At 43.9% G+C, this 14,580-nt stretch overlaps 1 protein-coding gene across 6 annotated transcripts in view; it reads left to right on the forward strand.

Annotated features, from left to right (window-relative positions):
* The window catches only part of gas7b (growth arrest-specific 7b), a 448,977-nt gene that overhangs the window by 388,546 nt on the left and 45,851 nt on the right, over positions 1 to 14,580 (forward strand). For all 6 annotated transcript variants that reach the window (XM_080209068.1, XM_080209072.1, XM_080209070.1 and 3 more), the window contains exon 11: positions 4,596 to 4,719. In XM_080209068.1, coding sequence (XP_080065194.1) covers positions 4,596 to 4,719 — 124 coding nt within the window. The remainder of the gene's footprint in view (positions 1 to 4,595; positions 4,720 to 14,580) is intronic.

Raw genomic sequence — 14,580 nt, forward strand, 5'->3', positions numbered from 1 at the left:
CAATTAGGGACAGGCAACAAATGCTGGCATTCCCAGCGATGCCCAGATTCCATGTAAGAAAATAAACAAAGATGGACTCCTCCATATTCAGTACTGGGGATCCTATACCTCGGGACTTTCTGACAGATGCCCAAATGTTTCCCTTTGCCTCACGAATATTGGACGACCTCCACCCAAACTCAGCATCCCTGTCTGGCTGCGAAAGGCTTGAAGGGTCCTCTGCAGGGATCTCTGTGCGGCCCTCTCTTTCTCCAGCACCTGCTCTCATGTGAGGTGTTTATCTCCTTATGCCACTCTTTCTATTTGTGACACAGGAGGCGAGTGTTTTAGCACTGGTGGTGGGAGCGGATGAAGCATAATCAATGCTTTTCCCAATGTCCAGCCTCTCCCCTGATTGGACTCCACTGCCTTCTCTCACTTCCTGGGGGAAATAATTTGTTTGTGCTGCACATGGATGACAGATCCAACTTAGCCTTGTACAAACAGGCAACGTTGATTCAACATGAGTGACAGCTAATTGTAAATGGCAGTGTGATGTCTAATGCTTTCACCCTCCCCTCCTCCAGATCTTTCCATTAGCAACCACCTGTAAGGGAGCCACGCTACATCACCATGTAGCATCCGTTTCTGTCACCATCTGAATAACCAGTAATGCACCTGCACCTCTGCTTCATTGCCTCTCCTGTCTTATGCAATGAGGAAAGATTGATGATTGTCAGGAGTGAAGTGATCATTAAGGGTGGACCGTAAGATATTTGTGGGGTAGGGGTAGGGGCGGTGAGAAATGAGGAATGAGAGAGGAGGATGGGAGAAATGGGTTTTGGTTCATAGACCATTGGTGTCAGTACTGGAAAAACTGAGGGCTATACCATTGGGGTGGCAGGTGGCATTGATGCCTCATGGTGCCAGGGACCCGGTTCAATTCCGACTTCGGGTCACTGTCTGTGTGGAGTTCACAGATTCTCCTTGTGTCTGCGTGCGTTTCCTCCCAGCGCTCTGGTTTCCTCCCGCACTCCAAAGATGTGCGGGTTAGGTAGATTGGCCATGATAAATTGCCCCTTGATGTTAGGGGGATTGGAGGGGGTGGGGTTAGGGGAATAGGATGGGATTGTTGTCGGTGCTCAATGGGCCAATGGGCCAATTGGCCGCCTCCTGCCCTGCAGATGCCATGATTGGGACAGTCTGCACTTGAACTACGTTGGGTCCAATGTCATACCAGATCATGTAACTAGCATGTGTATGTACAGGTCTCCTTGGATTTGCAAAAGATATTTCACAATGTACCACATCAAAGATTATAAGATAAAACGGAGCATGGTGTAAATGGCCACTGCCTCGGCGTTGGCTGAAGCAGTGAAAGATGTAGAGATCATGGGGCAATCACCTTGCCGGAACTTTGGTGTTCATTGAAATATTCATGACATTGGATCCATGTCCTCGGAACAACATTGCGAATGCTCATTTCCTCTGCAGTCTCAGACTAAGCCTGTTCGGTAAGGCTGACTCAGTTTCTCTGGAAAACGGGCTTTTTGTGATGGCTTCCACTCTTTCTTCCAGAGAAGTTGAGGGGGAGCAAGAATAGTTCGGCATCCCTGCATCTTCCATTTGTTTTCCTCATCTTTTCTTCCTTTAGTGAGAGGAATTACTCCACACAGTGATCTTGATTTGATTCATTATTGTTACATGTTTTGGTATGCAGTGGACAGTAGTGTTTCTTGTGCGTTTTACAGACAAAACATACCATTCATAGAGTACATAGGGGAGAAGGAAAGGAGAGGGTGTAATGTTACAGTCATAGTTAGGGTGTAGTGAAAGATCAACTTAATATAGGGTAGGTCCGTTGAAAAGTGTCGCTGTTGAGAGTGTTGCAAGGGTCTCTTTAAGTGGAAATGCTGTTCCAACAAGGCTTCCTACCCTCTCCCCCTAAGCCAGAGACGGGCTGTTTATTGTTTTGCTCAAGGAAAGAACAACTGGTAGCCCCATGAACTGGGAGATTGAGTTTGTGACCTGGAAATGGACCTCGTGGGGGTAAGATCCTTCCCATGGCCTGCACTCATTGACGAAATGTGCAGACCTTGTTCCAAGTGATGATTTGACAGGAAATCCCTATATGACTCACGTGTGACCAGTTAACAGCTAAAGATGTCCAGATGTGAAATTTCATGGTGTGGGTGTGTGGATCACTGCCTTGGCTCACCTGCGTGCGGAGTTAAAACCAGAAACAACCCTAGACCAGCTGCCAAATACAGAACATGTGTAATTCATTTGTACAGTGATCATTGCAGCATTTAGATTTTTTTTTAAAGGGCCCTGACCTGCAAACATCTAGAAATTTGACTGTTTTTCAGGTGCTAAACAGCCTCCAAAGATGGTGGACAAGGAAAGAATGCACGCTTACTGCTGGAAGTGTGCTGTCGGCCATATTAGCTAAGGTGGTTATGCTGCCAGGAAGGCCCTCATACTTACCGGAATGCTGAGTCATCAACAGGAGCACTCCTGTGTTAAAACACAAATCGGGGACACACTCTGCCATTGCCCTACCCCCTTCTAGGAACAGTTCTGCAAGCAGGTTCCCTCTTCTCAAACGCCACTTGAGCAACATGTTGTTCAGCATGCCCATCTCTTATTGCCTGTTACGCGCCTGACTCTTTGAAATGAAGCCTGAGGCCTGAGGCCCAGTGTTGGTAATGCACGGGCTCTCAGCATTGGGATGTAGGCACCCAACCTTGCACTTAACTATGTGTCCAAGAAATGGTGACACACAAACTTCTGGGCCACTATTTCTTACGGGTTGCCCGCGAAGGCCGCATGAGAAACGTCTCTTTGTGCTCCATTGTAACAGCAACAAATTTGAGAATTTATTTTAGCGTTAAGTTTCAAAATGAGTGTGTGTCTCGTGCTATTTCAATATAAATTTAAAATGATTTCTCATATCTGACATTGTATTAGGCTATGCATCTCTTGTGCCCATAACTATGGCTCGCTAACCATGACTTACTGATTTGCTGTAGGGCCCCTACAAATGTCATGAAGATGGCCTGGTCACTCAATAGCAACACAACAAGCCTCAGGAACATGGTGGCATAGTGATTAGCTCCGCAGCCTCCCAGAGCCAGGGGCCTGGGTTCAATTCTCGGCTTAGGTCACTGTCTGTGTGGAGTTTGCATGTTCTCTCCATGTCTGTGTGTGTTTCCTCCGGGTGCTCCGGTTTCCTCCCACAGTCCAAAGATGTGCGGGTTAGGTGGATTGGCCGTGCTAAGTTGCCCGTTAGTGTTGGGGGACTAGCAAGGGTAAATGCATGGAGTTATAGTGATAGGACTTGGGTGGGCTTGTGCTCAGTGCAGACCCTATGGGCCAAATGGCCTCCTTCTGCACTGTAGGATTCCATGAATTCTGGCCTTGAGTGATTGTGGAATCTCCTTGTGTTTGAATGGGTTTTTTCCGTAGGTTAGGTGGATTGGCCTAAATTGCCCCTTAGTGTCCCAAGATGTGTAGGTTAGATGGATTAGCCATGGGAGATGTGTGCAGTTATGGGGATAGCATGAGGGAAAGGGTCTTGGTAAAGTACTCTGTCAAAGAGAGTTGGTGCAGACTCAATGGGCCAAATGGCCTCCTCCTGTAGGGATTCTACGTACCTTTGACCCCACTGTAGTGGTGCTGTGTATTGGTGCTTCAGTGTGCTGTAATAGTTACATATCTTAGTCAAATCTGTAAACTATTACAGGCAAAGTATTGCGGATGCTGGAATCTAAAACAAAAACACAAAATGATGGACAAACTCAGCAGGATGGGCAGCATCTGTAGAGAGAGAGAGTAGAGCTGACATTCTGAGTCTGGATGATCCTTCCCGAAACATTGGCTCTATTCTCTCTCCGCGGATGCTGTCAGACCTGCTGAAGTTCTCCAGCACTTTGTTTTTGCTGCTGCATATTATTAATGTTTTTTCAGTTAATGCAATGAATTACAATCATTTTAAATGCACTCGGTGGTCACTGTCATTTCAAAGGGTTCAATCTTTTGTCAACTTTTCACACACAGGTTTTGCCGATTCCCCCTGTGTGTGTGTGTGTGTGTGTGTGTGTGTGTGGTCCTTTGCTGATCGCAATAGCCACGTCAGTTGCCTCACTTATCAGATGGTTCAACAATAGCTGTCTTATCAATCTGGAATTCTCCCACCTCGCCCCGTGGCTGGAATTCTTCGGTCCCACTGGTTGTGGAGCGGGGCGTCCAAGTCCAGAGAATTCCAGCCATCATGTTAATTGTCCCATGATCATTTCGTAATGTTTCATAACCTTATCTCCAGATGCAGCTTCAGCCACTGGTTACTTTCGGTCTGGAGTCCTTTTGCCTACTTCCCCAGCCTTTTTTAATGGCTCGCTTGGAACACAACCTGTTCAATTGCGGATTTTCTGTTTTATTTTGTTGTTGGTTGTGCATTGGGTCTGACTTTGTGTTCAGCGTCCGCTGCTCGTGCTGCTTAGCACGTTGGTAGGTTCAGTTATTTAACTGCAATCTATCATTGTTCAAGTAGACTTCAAGAAGGAAAGGTTGACTTCTCTTTGGATCTGTGATGACTGGTGTTACCGTTTCTGTAGGCTCGCAAAGCTCTGGCGGAGAGGCAGAAAGATCTGGAATTCAAAACTCAGCTACTGGAGAATAAATCCACGTACAAAACAGAGGAAGACATCAAGAAAGCCAGACGGAAATCAACACAAGCAGGTGGGTAGGACATGGTGTTTGGGATATTAAGTATATGAGATGGGTCTAAGCTCTGCCTCTTACATTTGTTTTATTGTTCTCTCCCATTTTACCAACTTCCCTTGCTTGGCTTATTCTCTGATGTTAGTTGGCAAAAAGGATCTTCAATCAATTGACTTCTTCCTGTTGGTTCAAACACCTGCATACTGCATTTACCATTCAATAAGAGTAAAAGAAGATATAGCTTGCACAGATGCATGGAATAGTTTTTAAAGGGAAGTTATTTAACAATGGAATACTCATTGTTCAAAGCACTCTTATCATTTTATGTTGGAAAAAAAACTTAAAGAATATAATATTGTGTACCACAGTGGTGCAGTGTTGAGCTCTGCTGCCTCACAGTGCCGGGGTACAATTCTGGCCTCCGGCCACTGTCTGCGTGGAATTACACGCTCTCCCCATGGGTTTCCTCCGGGTGCTCAGGTTTCCTCCCACAGTCCAAAGATGTGCAAGTTAGGTTGATTAGCCATGCTAAATTGACCGTAGAGTTAGGGGATTAGCAGGGTAAATAGGTGGTGATGTGTGAATAGGGTCTGGGTGGGATTGTGTAGGTGCAGACTCAATGGGCTGAGTGGCCTCCTTCTGCACTGTAGGGATTCTATGATTCTTTAATGATACTTTATAAAAAAAATTAGTCTTCCGACTGACAGATTTGCTGGGTTGGGTTTCGCTTGTATTCTCTCACCCATCCCTTTATTGTGAACTTCCCAGATTGGCTATCTCTGCGAGTTTGCACCTTTTCTCTCCTTATCTCTCAGACTTCCAAGGGACTGAACTCTTGTGGATCATTCTGTCAGTTCTTAATTTGTCTTCGATAAAAGTGACGCACAAATACATTACTAGCCTTTGCACATGACTCTCTCCCTCTTGGATGTACAAGCTAAGGGTTTCCTACATAATCAGATCTTTTGTATGTTGAATCACTTCTGCAAATGACACATTCGGCACCCAGGTCAGATCTTTCCAAGGCTCCAGGGGTCGTCTTTTTTTTTATTTGTTCATGGAATCTGGGCATTGCTGCCTGGGCCAGCATTATTACCCTTCCTTTATTTCCCTTGAAGGAATATTTAGGAGTCAAGCACATTGTTCTGGAGTCATTGGTAGACCACGTAAGGCAGATTTCCTTCCCTAAAGGATGTTAATGAACCAGATGGGTTTTTACGAGAATGGTTTTATTTCCAGATTTTTATTGAATTCACATTTCACCATCTGCAGTGGTGGGATTCGAACCTGGGTCTCTGGATTACTAGTCCAGTGACAGTACCATTGCCTCCCCTTATGGATTATCTGAGTAATTTTATGGACAAAGCAACACTCCTGCTGTAAGAGAGGACTTCTTTCTCACAACCTCCCCCTGCAACCCCTTCCAAATTTCTCTCTCTCACATCAGTCGTTTCTATGTTCTTGGTGAACTTTGTCAACAATAGAATGGCTTTGAACTGGGCCTCAAACTGCATAGACGAGATTGCAAATTCTCTACTTCTTCTCAGCACAGAGATATGAAGACAGCAGCAAATCTCTTCCAGTCATAGTTAAAAGTTGCTACAGTCCTGGCACAGCTTCACATTCCTGTTAAGTTATGTCATGCAGAGATTTCTGTGATCTGAGTCAGCCATGTGATGAATGAAACTGTTCTCGGATGTTCCCCCTCCGTCTCCATATCTCTTCAAGTATATTGTTTTGCAATCTATTAAAAAGTGGAGGATATTGAGCAAAAAAAAATACTGTCCCTTAAGCTTTTCAGCAGTAAACAAATCAGCAAGTGAAGGCTTTACAATAACGAGGCTGACACTTGGCAGGTAGTCATTAGCTGTCACAGTGGAAAGAGCTCCAATTTTGAATCTATTGTTTAATCTTTTAAAGCTCTTGACTTGACACAGCGTGGCATCTAACAGTCATGTACTTCAGTCCAGCCCCGTCAGCACACCTCATCACGTTAGTGATTCAGAGAATAACGTTAAATACGTATTCTATGCTGCAGCAAAACAAAAGACAAGATGGGTACATAAACCAATTTCACTAGGTGGGTTTCCAAGGGATTGCCAACGATAAACATAAAAGCTCATCTTTGGCGATTCTGACTGGAAGCAACCTGACCTTGATTCACATCCATTTGAAAAACAAAGCTTTTATACTGTTTGCTTCTGCCTATCTTCAACCAGCTCCACAGCCAAAAAGCTAAAGTTACAAATGTGACATTTGAATAATGCCTAGGTGCAAGTGTAACTATATATCTATTGCTTTCCACATTGGCTCTATGCCTTCAGTTATCTAGGTCCTAAGCCCTGGAATTTCCTACCTAACCTACCCAAAAATTATAAGATCGTTTGTGCATTCAGGTGTCCTCGATTTGCTCAATTACAATTTGACATCAAAAGTTATCATTCAGAATGAATTTGACATCAAATTTGATACTGTGGTCAAAACTATCCAGCGCACGCAATCCTAGATCCGATGCTTCAGAGGTTTCCAGCACAACTAAAGCTATTCCTTGCAATTAAAGCTACCCCTTGCACTTAAGGCTATCCCAATGTACTGAAAACTAACCCAGCGTGCTCGGGGCTCTCAATGATGCTCAAAAGTACCAAATGTGCTGGGTGTAGGGAGTGTTTACAGAATGGAGGGAGTGGGGGGGTTTAGAGGGGAGGGGGGAAAAAAAGGAGGGCAGTTCAGTATTGGGGGAGAGGAAAGAGGGGCTAGGGGAGATGAGGGGAGAGGGAGGGTGGAGGCAGAGGGGAAAGAAGGGGGGAACTAGGGGGTGCAATAGGGGAATAAGGCATGGGTTGGGAGGAAGGAGAGGGGATGGCGAGAGGAGTGGGGGATGGGATAAAAGAATTGCTATAATCTAGGTGGGAGGGAATGGGGCATTATTTTGGGTTTGGATATTTATACTTATCAAGGTAAATGCAAAGGAATGAAAGACTTACCTGTTGGGAATTTCCAGCCCCTTGCTAGCAGGACCTGAAAGTCCCACCCTCCATTTCAGACACCCAGGTGAGAATTTTTCCCAGTAAGAAGTCTCACAACACCAGGTTACTTATTTCTTACTGTGTTTACCCTAGTCCAACGCCGGCACCTCCACATCATGATACCATCAAGAATTTTTTCCACAGACGTCTGGATCCTGACATTGAGGTCAGGAACCTGCAATGTTGGGAAATCAATCCACTGATTTTTCCATGAATTTTTCAAAAAAGCCTTTGAGTCTCCTTGAGAATGCATTTGGTCATATTACCTGATAGTGCCAAAAGTTTCACTTTTAAAAACTGTGGGGATGGGGAAAGGTGAAAATTGCACGGCTGAAGGCAGTGGAGGAAAAATAACTCGGGGTTGGGGGTGGTGGTCAAGGGGATTTATGGGGAGAGACTTGTTGCAATCTGGGGAATGGGGGGGTATTGGATGGACGTGTTGGGGGCTGGGTTGTGCTTCAAAAATTATATGTTCTCAAGAAAAACTAAAAGTACATCATCAAAACAAAGTCCAGCTCTGTTTTTGATCAAAACTTGGTGTTGGAATACTTAGTGTGATGTTGCTAATTACAAATGTTTGAACGCTATGGTTTGATTCTGTTAATGTCAGGTACGTTACATGTAAGTTTAGATGATTGTTAAGTGATGTTTTTGAGTGCAGTTGATGTCAAATGACAGCTCAGTTTAAAGTTTATTCATTAGTATCACAAGTAAGCTTACATTAACACTGCAATGAAGCTACTATGAAAATCCCCTCGTTGCTCTGTTTGGGTATACTGAGGGAGAATTTAGCATGGCCAATGCACCTAACCGGCACGTCTTTCGGATTGTTGGAGGAAACCAGAACACCCAGAGGAAATCCACGCAGACAAGGGGAGAATGTGCAGACTCCGCACAGACAGTGACCCGAGGCTGGATTTGAACCCGGGTCCCTGGGGGTGTGAGGCAGCAGTGTTAACAACTGGGCCACCGTGCCGCCCAATGATTGCTTATGAGCACAACCGATATCAAAATGAGTGCAGATGAACGCTGTTGAATGCAAATGATATCACACTTTTCAGGGTACGAAACTTTCTGTCTCCTGATATTTCCTTGTTTAACATACCCCATAAAGCCCACACTTGACCAAGCTTTTGGTCGTCTTGTCTCCCCACATGGCTCGGTATTAGATTTGTGGCTGATTATGAAGCAAGAATATTGGGATCTTTTACCAAACGCACTATATCATTACAAGTTGTTGCTGCTTTTAAATGAAGTTGAACTTATTTCAACATTTCTGTGGTTACTCTGAAACCCACCCTGCTGTGTAAACAGGACTCAATCTCACTGAGTCCCAAAGCACCCCCAGTGGAGGCAACTTCCCCACTTGGCCCAAGATCCCATGAAACGTTCTGTTGTTTGGCACACAATCTTGTTGAAAAGTTGCTTTGCGTTGAAATTCATTGTCACTTTTCTGCACATTACCAAGCAACGGAGGGGAGTGATGCACAATAATTCCAGAAAACAGGGCGCTGACTGCAGTTGACATTTTGGCTTTTGTCAGAATGGATGTGGGAAACTGGGAATTCTGAACATCTGTAGTCACAAAGCAGTGTCCCAATTTTTTAAAAAAATTATTTTGCTTCCTTTCCATTCCCAATGACTGTATATTTAGCGGACTGACTTTGGCTAATGTTTCCTCTCTTTGCTGAAAATTTGCAGCTGTTGCGAATTACAATCGAAGGCAAAAAAAAAATCCCCCTGTTGCTGTTTTGGAACAAAATGCTGCAGTAACTGGGCTCGGTCAAGCCAATGTAAATAAAGCAGCTCAGAATGCCCACTTTCTTCTTGGCCAGAACATCATATACACTGCACACGGCGCGCATGCGTTTTACTGTAACTTAACACCGCCTCTGCATCTGCCTTAATGGGCCAATCTCCTGACAGGCAGTCATTAAAGTACAAGTAACAATACATGGAGAAAGATAAAACCATGGACAAAAATAAGTACAGAAATGTGTGGTTTGATTTATCCTTTTGTCAGTTTGTTTACGGCTGCTTGCATTGCTCCCCTCCCCCACCCCTCTATTTACAATGACTTATATTAAAACTTCACAATTTTGAGAGCCATAATCTCCAATTTCTCACCCATTTTGTAACCCAAATGAGCCCGGTTCTTTTGAAGTGCCAACCATGGGAAAATAATAATCTTTAAATACAAATATTAATAAGGAATGCTACTTAGAATCATAGAATCCTATGGTGCAGAAGGAGGCCATTTGGCCCATTGAGCTTGCACTGACCCCCATGCATTTATCCCAGCTGGTCCCCCTAAGAGCAGCATAGAGGCCATTCAGCCCCTTGAGCATGTTCCACTATTTAGCTGTATCATGGCTGATCTGCATCTTAATTCCATCTACTCACCTTGGTTCTGTAGTTACTAGCCCTGCCAAACAAAATTGTAGTAATATATAATTCTAAAATCTTCATTTGTGTCAGCCACAACAGCTGTTTGGGAAGAAAGCTTTCCACCCACTGTGGTACAGTGGTTAGCGTTGCTGCCTCACAGCGCCAGGGACCCAGATTCAATTCTGGCCTTGGGTGACTGTGGAATTTGCAAATTCCCCCATGTCGGTGTGGGTTTCCTCCGAGTGCTTGTGTTGCCTCCCACAGTCCAAAGATGTGTGGGTTAGGTTGATTGGTCATGCTAAGTTAACCATAGTGTCAGGGGGTTAGCAGGGTAAATATGAGGGATTATGGGAATAGGGGCTGGGTGGGATTGTGGTCAGTGTGGACTCGATGGGCCAAATGGCCTCCTTCTGCATAGCAGATTCTGTGATTCCATTCAGTGAAGAAGGGCCTTCTGATGTCGCCCCTTCAACAGCTTAACTTTAATTTTAAGTTAACGTCAACATGTTTTGGATTGGTCTGCAGGAAGAAATTGTTATGCTCTAACCAGCATATCCAATTCTTTAATCATCTTAATTACCCCAATTAGATCACCCATTAATTCTTTGTATTTAATGGAGTATAAGTCTAGCCTGTCTCATAATTTAACCCTTTAGTCACTAAGTCAAGATCCTAGAACTCCCTCCCTAATAGCACTGTCGGTGAGCCTGCACCATGGCAGTGCTTCAAGATGACAGCTCACTATCACCTTCCTGAGCGTAATTAGGGATGGGCAATATATGCCAGTCTAGCCGATGATGGCCATATCCTGTGAATGACTAAATAAAATAAAAATGTGCCTGTATTCCTCTGGTAAATCTGCGTTGCACCACTTGCAAGACCATTATTCAGTTCCTGAGGTGCAGTGCTGGAACCTAACCTGAGTTTTATGTAGCTGTGTTCAATCTCAATCCCTTTGAATTCAGCCCTCATGATTTAAAGGTCAACATCTTATTTGCGGTTTCAGTTATTCTTTGCACCTGTTCATATTGTCTTGGTCGAAGTAAGTAACTTCTTTTACGGAAGAAGGAATTCGAAATTCCAGTTATTTACTGAAAGAAGCCACAGATTCCACAGTATAAACCAAAAGAAGTTTTACTGTACAAGAGCCAAACAAAAGCAAACGCTGTATATTATGTTAACTAGCCACCTATACTTGAAAACCCAGAATCAATTTAAGTCAAACCTGAATTAACAGCCAGTTAGTTATAAACTATAAATTACACATTAAATGTCACACACAACAAAGACTGATCTTTACAAATTGGCCCAGCGATCTAATCAACCTGTTTGGCATCAATTTCAGTCAAAGCCCTTGAATTCTCTGTCACCTTCGTGAAGAATTTCAGTTTAAAGTTTAAATTTAAAGTTGCATGCCGTGAGTGGCACAGTAGCACAATGGTTTGCACTGCTGTCCCACAGTGGCAGGGACCCGGGTTCAGTTCCAGCTTTGAGTGACCAAGTCGAGTTTGCATGTTCTCCCTGTGTCTGCGTGCATTTCCTCCCACAGTCTGCAAGATGTGCTGGTTAGGTGCATTGGCCCTGCTAAATTCTCCCTCAGTGTACCCGAACAGGTGCTGGAGTGTAGCTACTTGGGCATTTTCACAGTAACTTCATTGCAATGTTAATGTAAGCCTACTTGTGACACTAATAGTCAAACTAAATAAAAACTGTAATTCTCTGTCTTCTTCATGAAGAATTTCAGCTCCTCTTCTTTGAGGATTTAGCCTGATGCTCAGCTGACAGCAGTGAACAGGTAACCTGAGTTCTACGGACAGGTTCCTCACTAAAAATGGTACCTCCCTAGTTCTATTTATGTCAGTCTGGGTGCACAGATCCACCAGTGGCATCTTCAAGCTACAGAAATAACCACAGCAATTATATATTTGGTTATTCTCAACATCTGGATCCAACCTCTCTATGTTCAGCCTGCCTACTCTGCACCACTGAACTCGTGTACTGAGCTCTGTTTTCTTTTGTAAGGTTCCAACTGGGAGTTTTAGTTTCCGATCTCCAATCCAGTCTCAGCAGCTGGTAGCATCAGTTTCCCTTTTCAATTACAGGGTCTGTCTCCAGAAAACAAAAACAAGCTTTGAAACCATAGATTCCATTACACTGTCCGTTAGCTTTCAGTGATTTGGACCTCTACGTTCTCTGTTATCATCACCTCTAATCTGTGTTGAACCAGAGTTGATGTCGTAGAGATGCCAGTGTTGGAGTGAGGTAAACACAGTAAGAAGCCTCACAACACCAGGTTAGAGTCCAACCAGCTTATTCGATAGTAATCTCACAAGCTTTCGGAAACTGTGTCCCTTCATCAGGTGTGTGGAAGGTTCTGATCAGAGAAGGGCATATAAAGTCACACACAGTTTATAGAATACTGATTAGAATGCAAGTCTTTACAGCTTACCTGCTATTCAATCACTATCTGTAACCTCCATGACTTGCCTGGGCTTGTAAAATCTCACCTACTGTCCTGTTTAGAGACAATACACATCTCTTTAACCTATGCTAATGCTATCTCCACTCACATTGTCTGCATCTTTAAGACTTGAATAGCAGGTAAGCTGTAAAGACTTGCATTCTAATCAGTATTCTATAAACTGTGTGTGACATTATATGTCCTTCTCTGATCAGCACCTTCCACACACCTGATGAAGGGGCACCGTTTCCGAAAGCTTGAGAGATTACTATCGAATAAACTGGTTGGACTCTAACCTGGTGTTGTGAGGCTTCTTACTGTGTTCAACCAGAGTTCACAGTTTTCCCCATTAATTTCCATCTGAGTTTTACCCAGTCATTTCATCTATCGATGCCCCTTTGCAACCTTATGTTCCCATCTATACTATTTACAATGCCACCTAACGTGTCCATCAGTAGTACGGGATCTGTGGTTCTCTTGGGTGAAGGATGTTTGTAAATATAATGAAAAGCTTGAGGCCCCAGTACAGATTCCTCGCCACATTTTGTAGTTAACCATCAACTCTACTTTCTGCCTTCTGACCAATTCTGTATCCATGTCGATGTACTGTCTCCGGTTCTGTGCATTCCCATTTTTGTTAATTCTCTTGTCCTTGGACAAGATTCACCAGACTGACACTGGGAATGAAAGGCCAATTATATAGAGAGAGTAGAAAATTGGAATTGTTTGCCTTTGAGCAGAGAAGGTTAAGGGGAGATTTGATAGAGGTGAATAAAACTGCGAAGGCCATTGATAGAGCAAATAAGGAAAAACTGCTTCCACAGGTATGCAAGCCAGTAATCAGAGGACACTGATTTAGAAGAATTAGCAAATGGGCCAGTGAGGAAGATGAGGTATCTTTCACGTAGTGAATTATGATGACCTGGCATGCACTGATTGAAAGAATGGTGGAAGCAGATTCAATCATAACTTCCAACCACAAATGATTAAAGAGAAAACCTACTCAACAATGGCTTTTTATCATTTTAAAGTTTTATTTACTAGTATCACAAGTAGGCTTACATTAACATTGCAATGAAGTTACTGTGAAAATCCCCTAGTTGCCACACTCTGGCACCTATTTAGGTACACCGAGGGAGAATTTAGCATGGCCAATGCACCTAACCAGCATGTCTTTCAGACTGTGGGGGGAAACCGGAGCACCCGGAGGAAACCCATGCAGACACAGGGTGCATGTGCAGACTCCGCACAGATGGTGAATGGGGAATTGAACCTGGGTCCTTGGCGCTGTAAAGCAGTGATGCTAAACACTGTACCACTGTGCCTCCGCCAATGGCAAAGAGAAGAGGGGGAGGAACGGTGGTCTGCACAGCTGCTTTTTGTGCTGTAAAATGCTACGATTTTTAGAGATAGGAAACTTGCTGGAAACATAGGGAAAAATAGAGAATATGGGAAATGCAGAGTGGGTGAATAAGCATCTGCAGGAATGACAGACCAATGTTCGAGGTGTCTATCCATTCACCTGAATCCTTACACACGGTGAATTCAGTATTATAACTCCTTATTAACCATGCTGCTTAGGTGCATTGGCCATGCTAAATTCTACCTCAGTGTACCTGAACAGATGCCGGAGTGTGGCAACTAGGGGATTTTCACAGTAACTTCATTGCAATGTTAATGTAAGCCTATTTGTGACACTAGTAAATAAATCTTTAAAATGATAAAAAGCCCATTTGCATTGTTCATTGAGCTCTTCCTCTTTGTTTCTTCAGGCATTTCAACTTTTTATAAAAGTGTAATCAAAGGCACACGCACAGTTCCAATGCCATTTGCTGTTCAAACTGCAGGAACCAGAATTTCTCGCTGTTTCAGATTAGTCTCAAATCCTGACAGGATAGGGAGGTGGCGGGATCTTGACTTTTTCGAGAGTTACTTGTGGAAGTGTTTGGGATGGGGAAGGATGTGCCACCCACCCCAAACAAGGCACAGAAGCAGAGGGAGTGT

The sequence above is a fragment of the Carcharhinus amblyrhynchos genome, chromosome 21 (genome assembly GCF_965287045.1).
Source record: "Carcharhinus amblyrhynchos chromosome 21, sCarAmb.v2.hapA, whole genome shotgun sequence".
Lineage (NCBI taxonomy): Eukaryota > Metazoa > Chordata > Chondrichthyes > Carcharhiniformes > Carcharhinidae > Carcharhinus > Carcharhinus amblyrhynchos.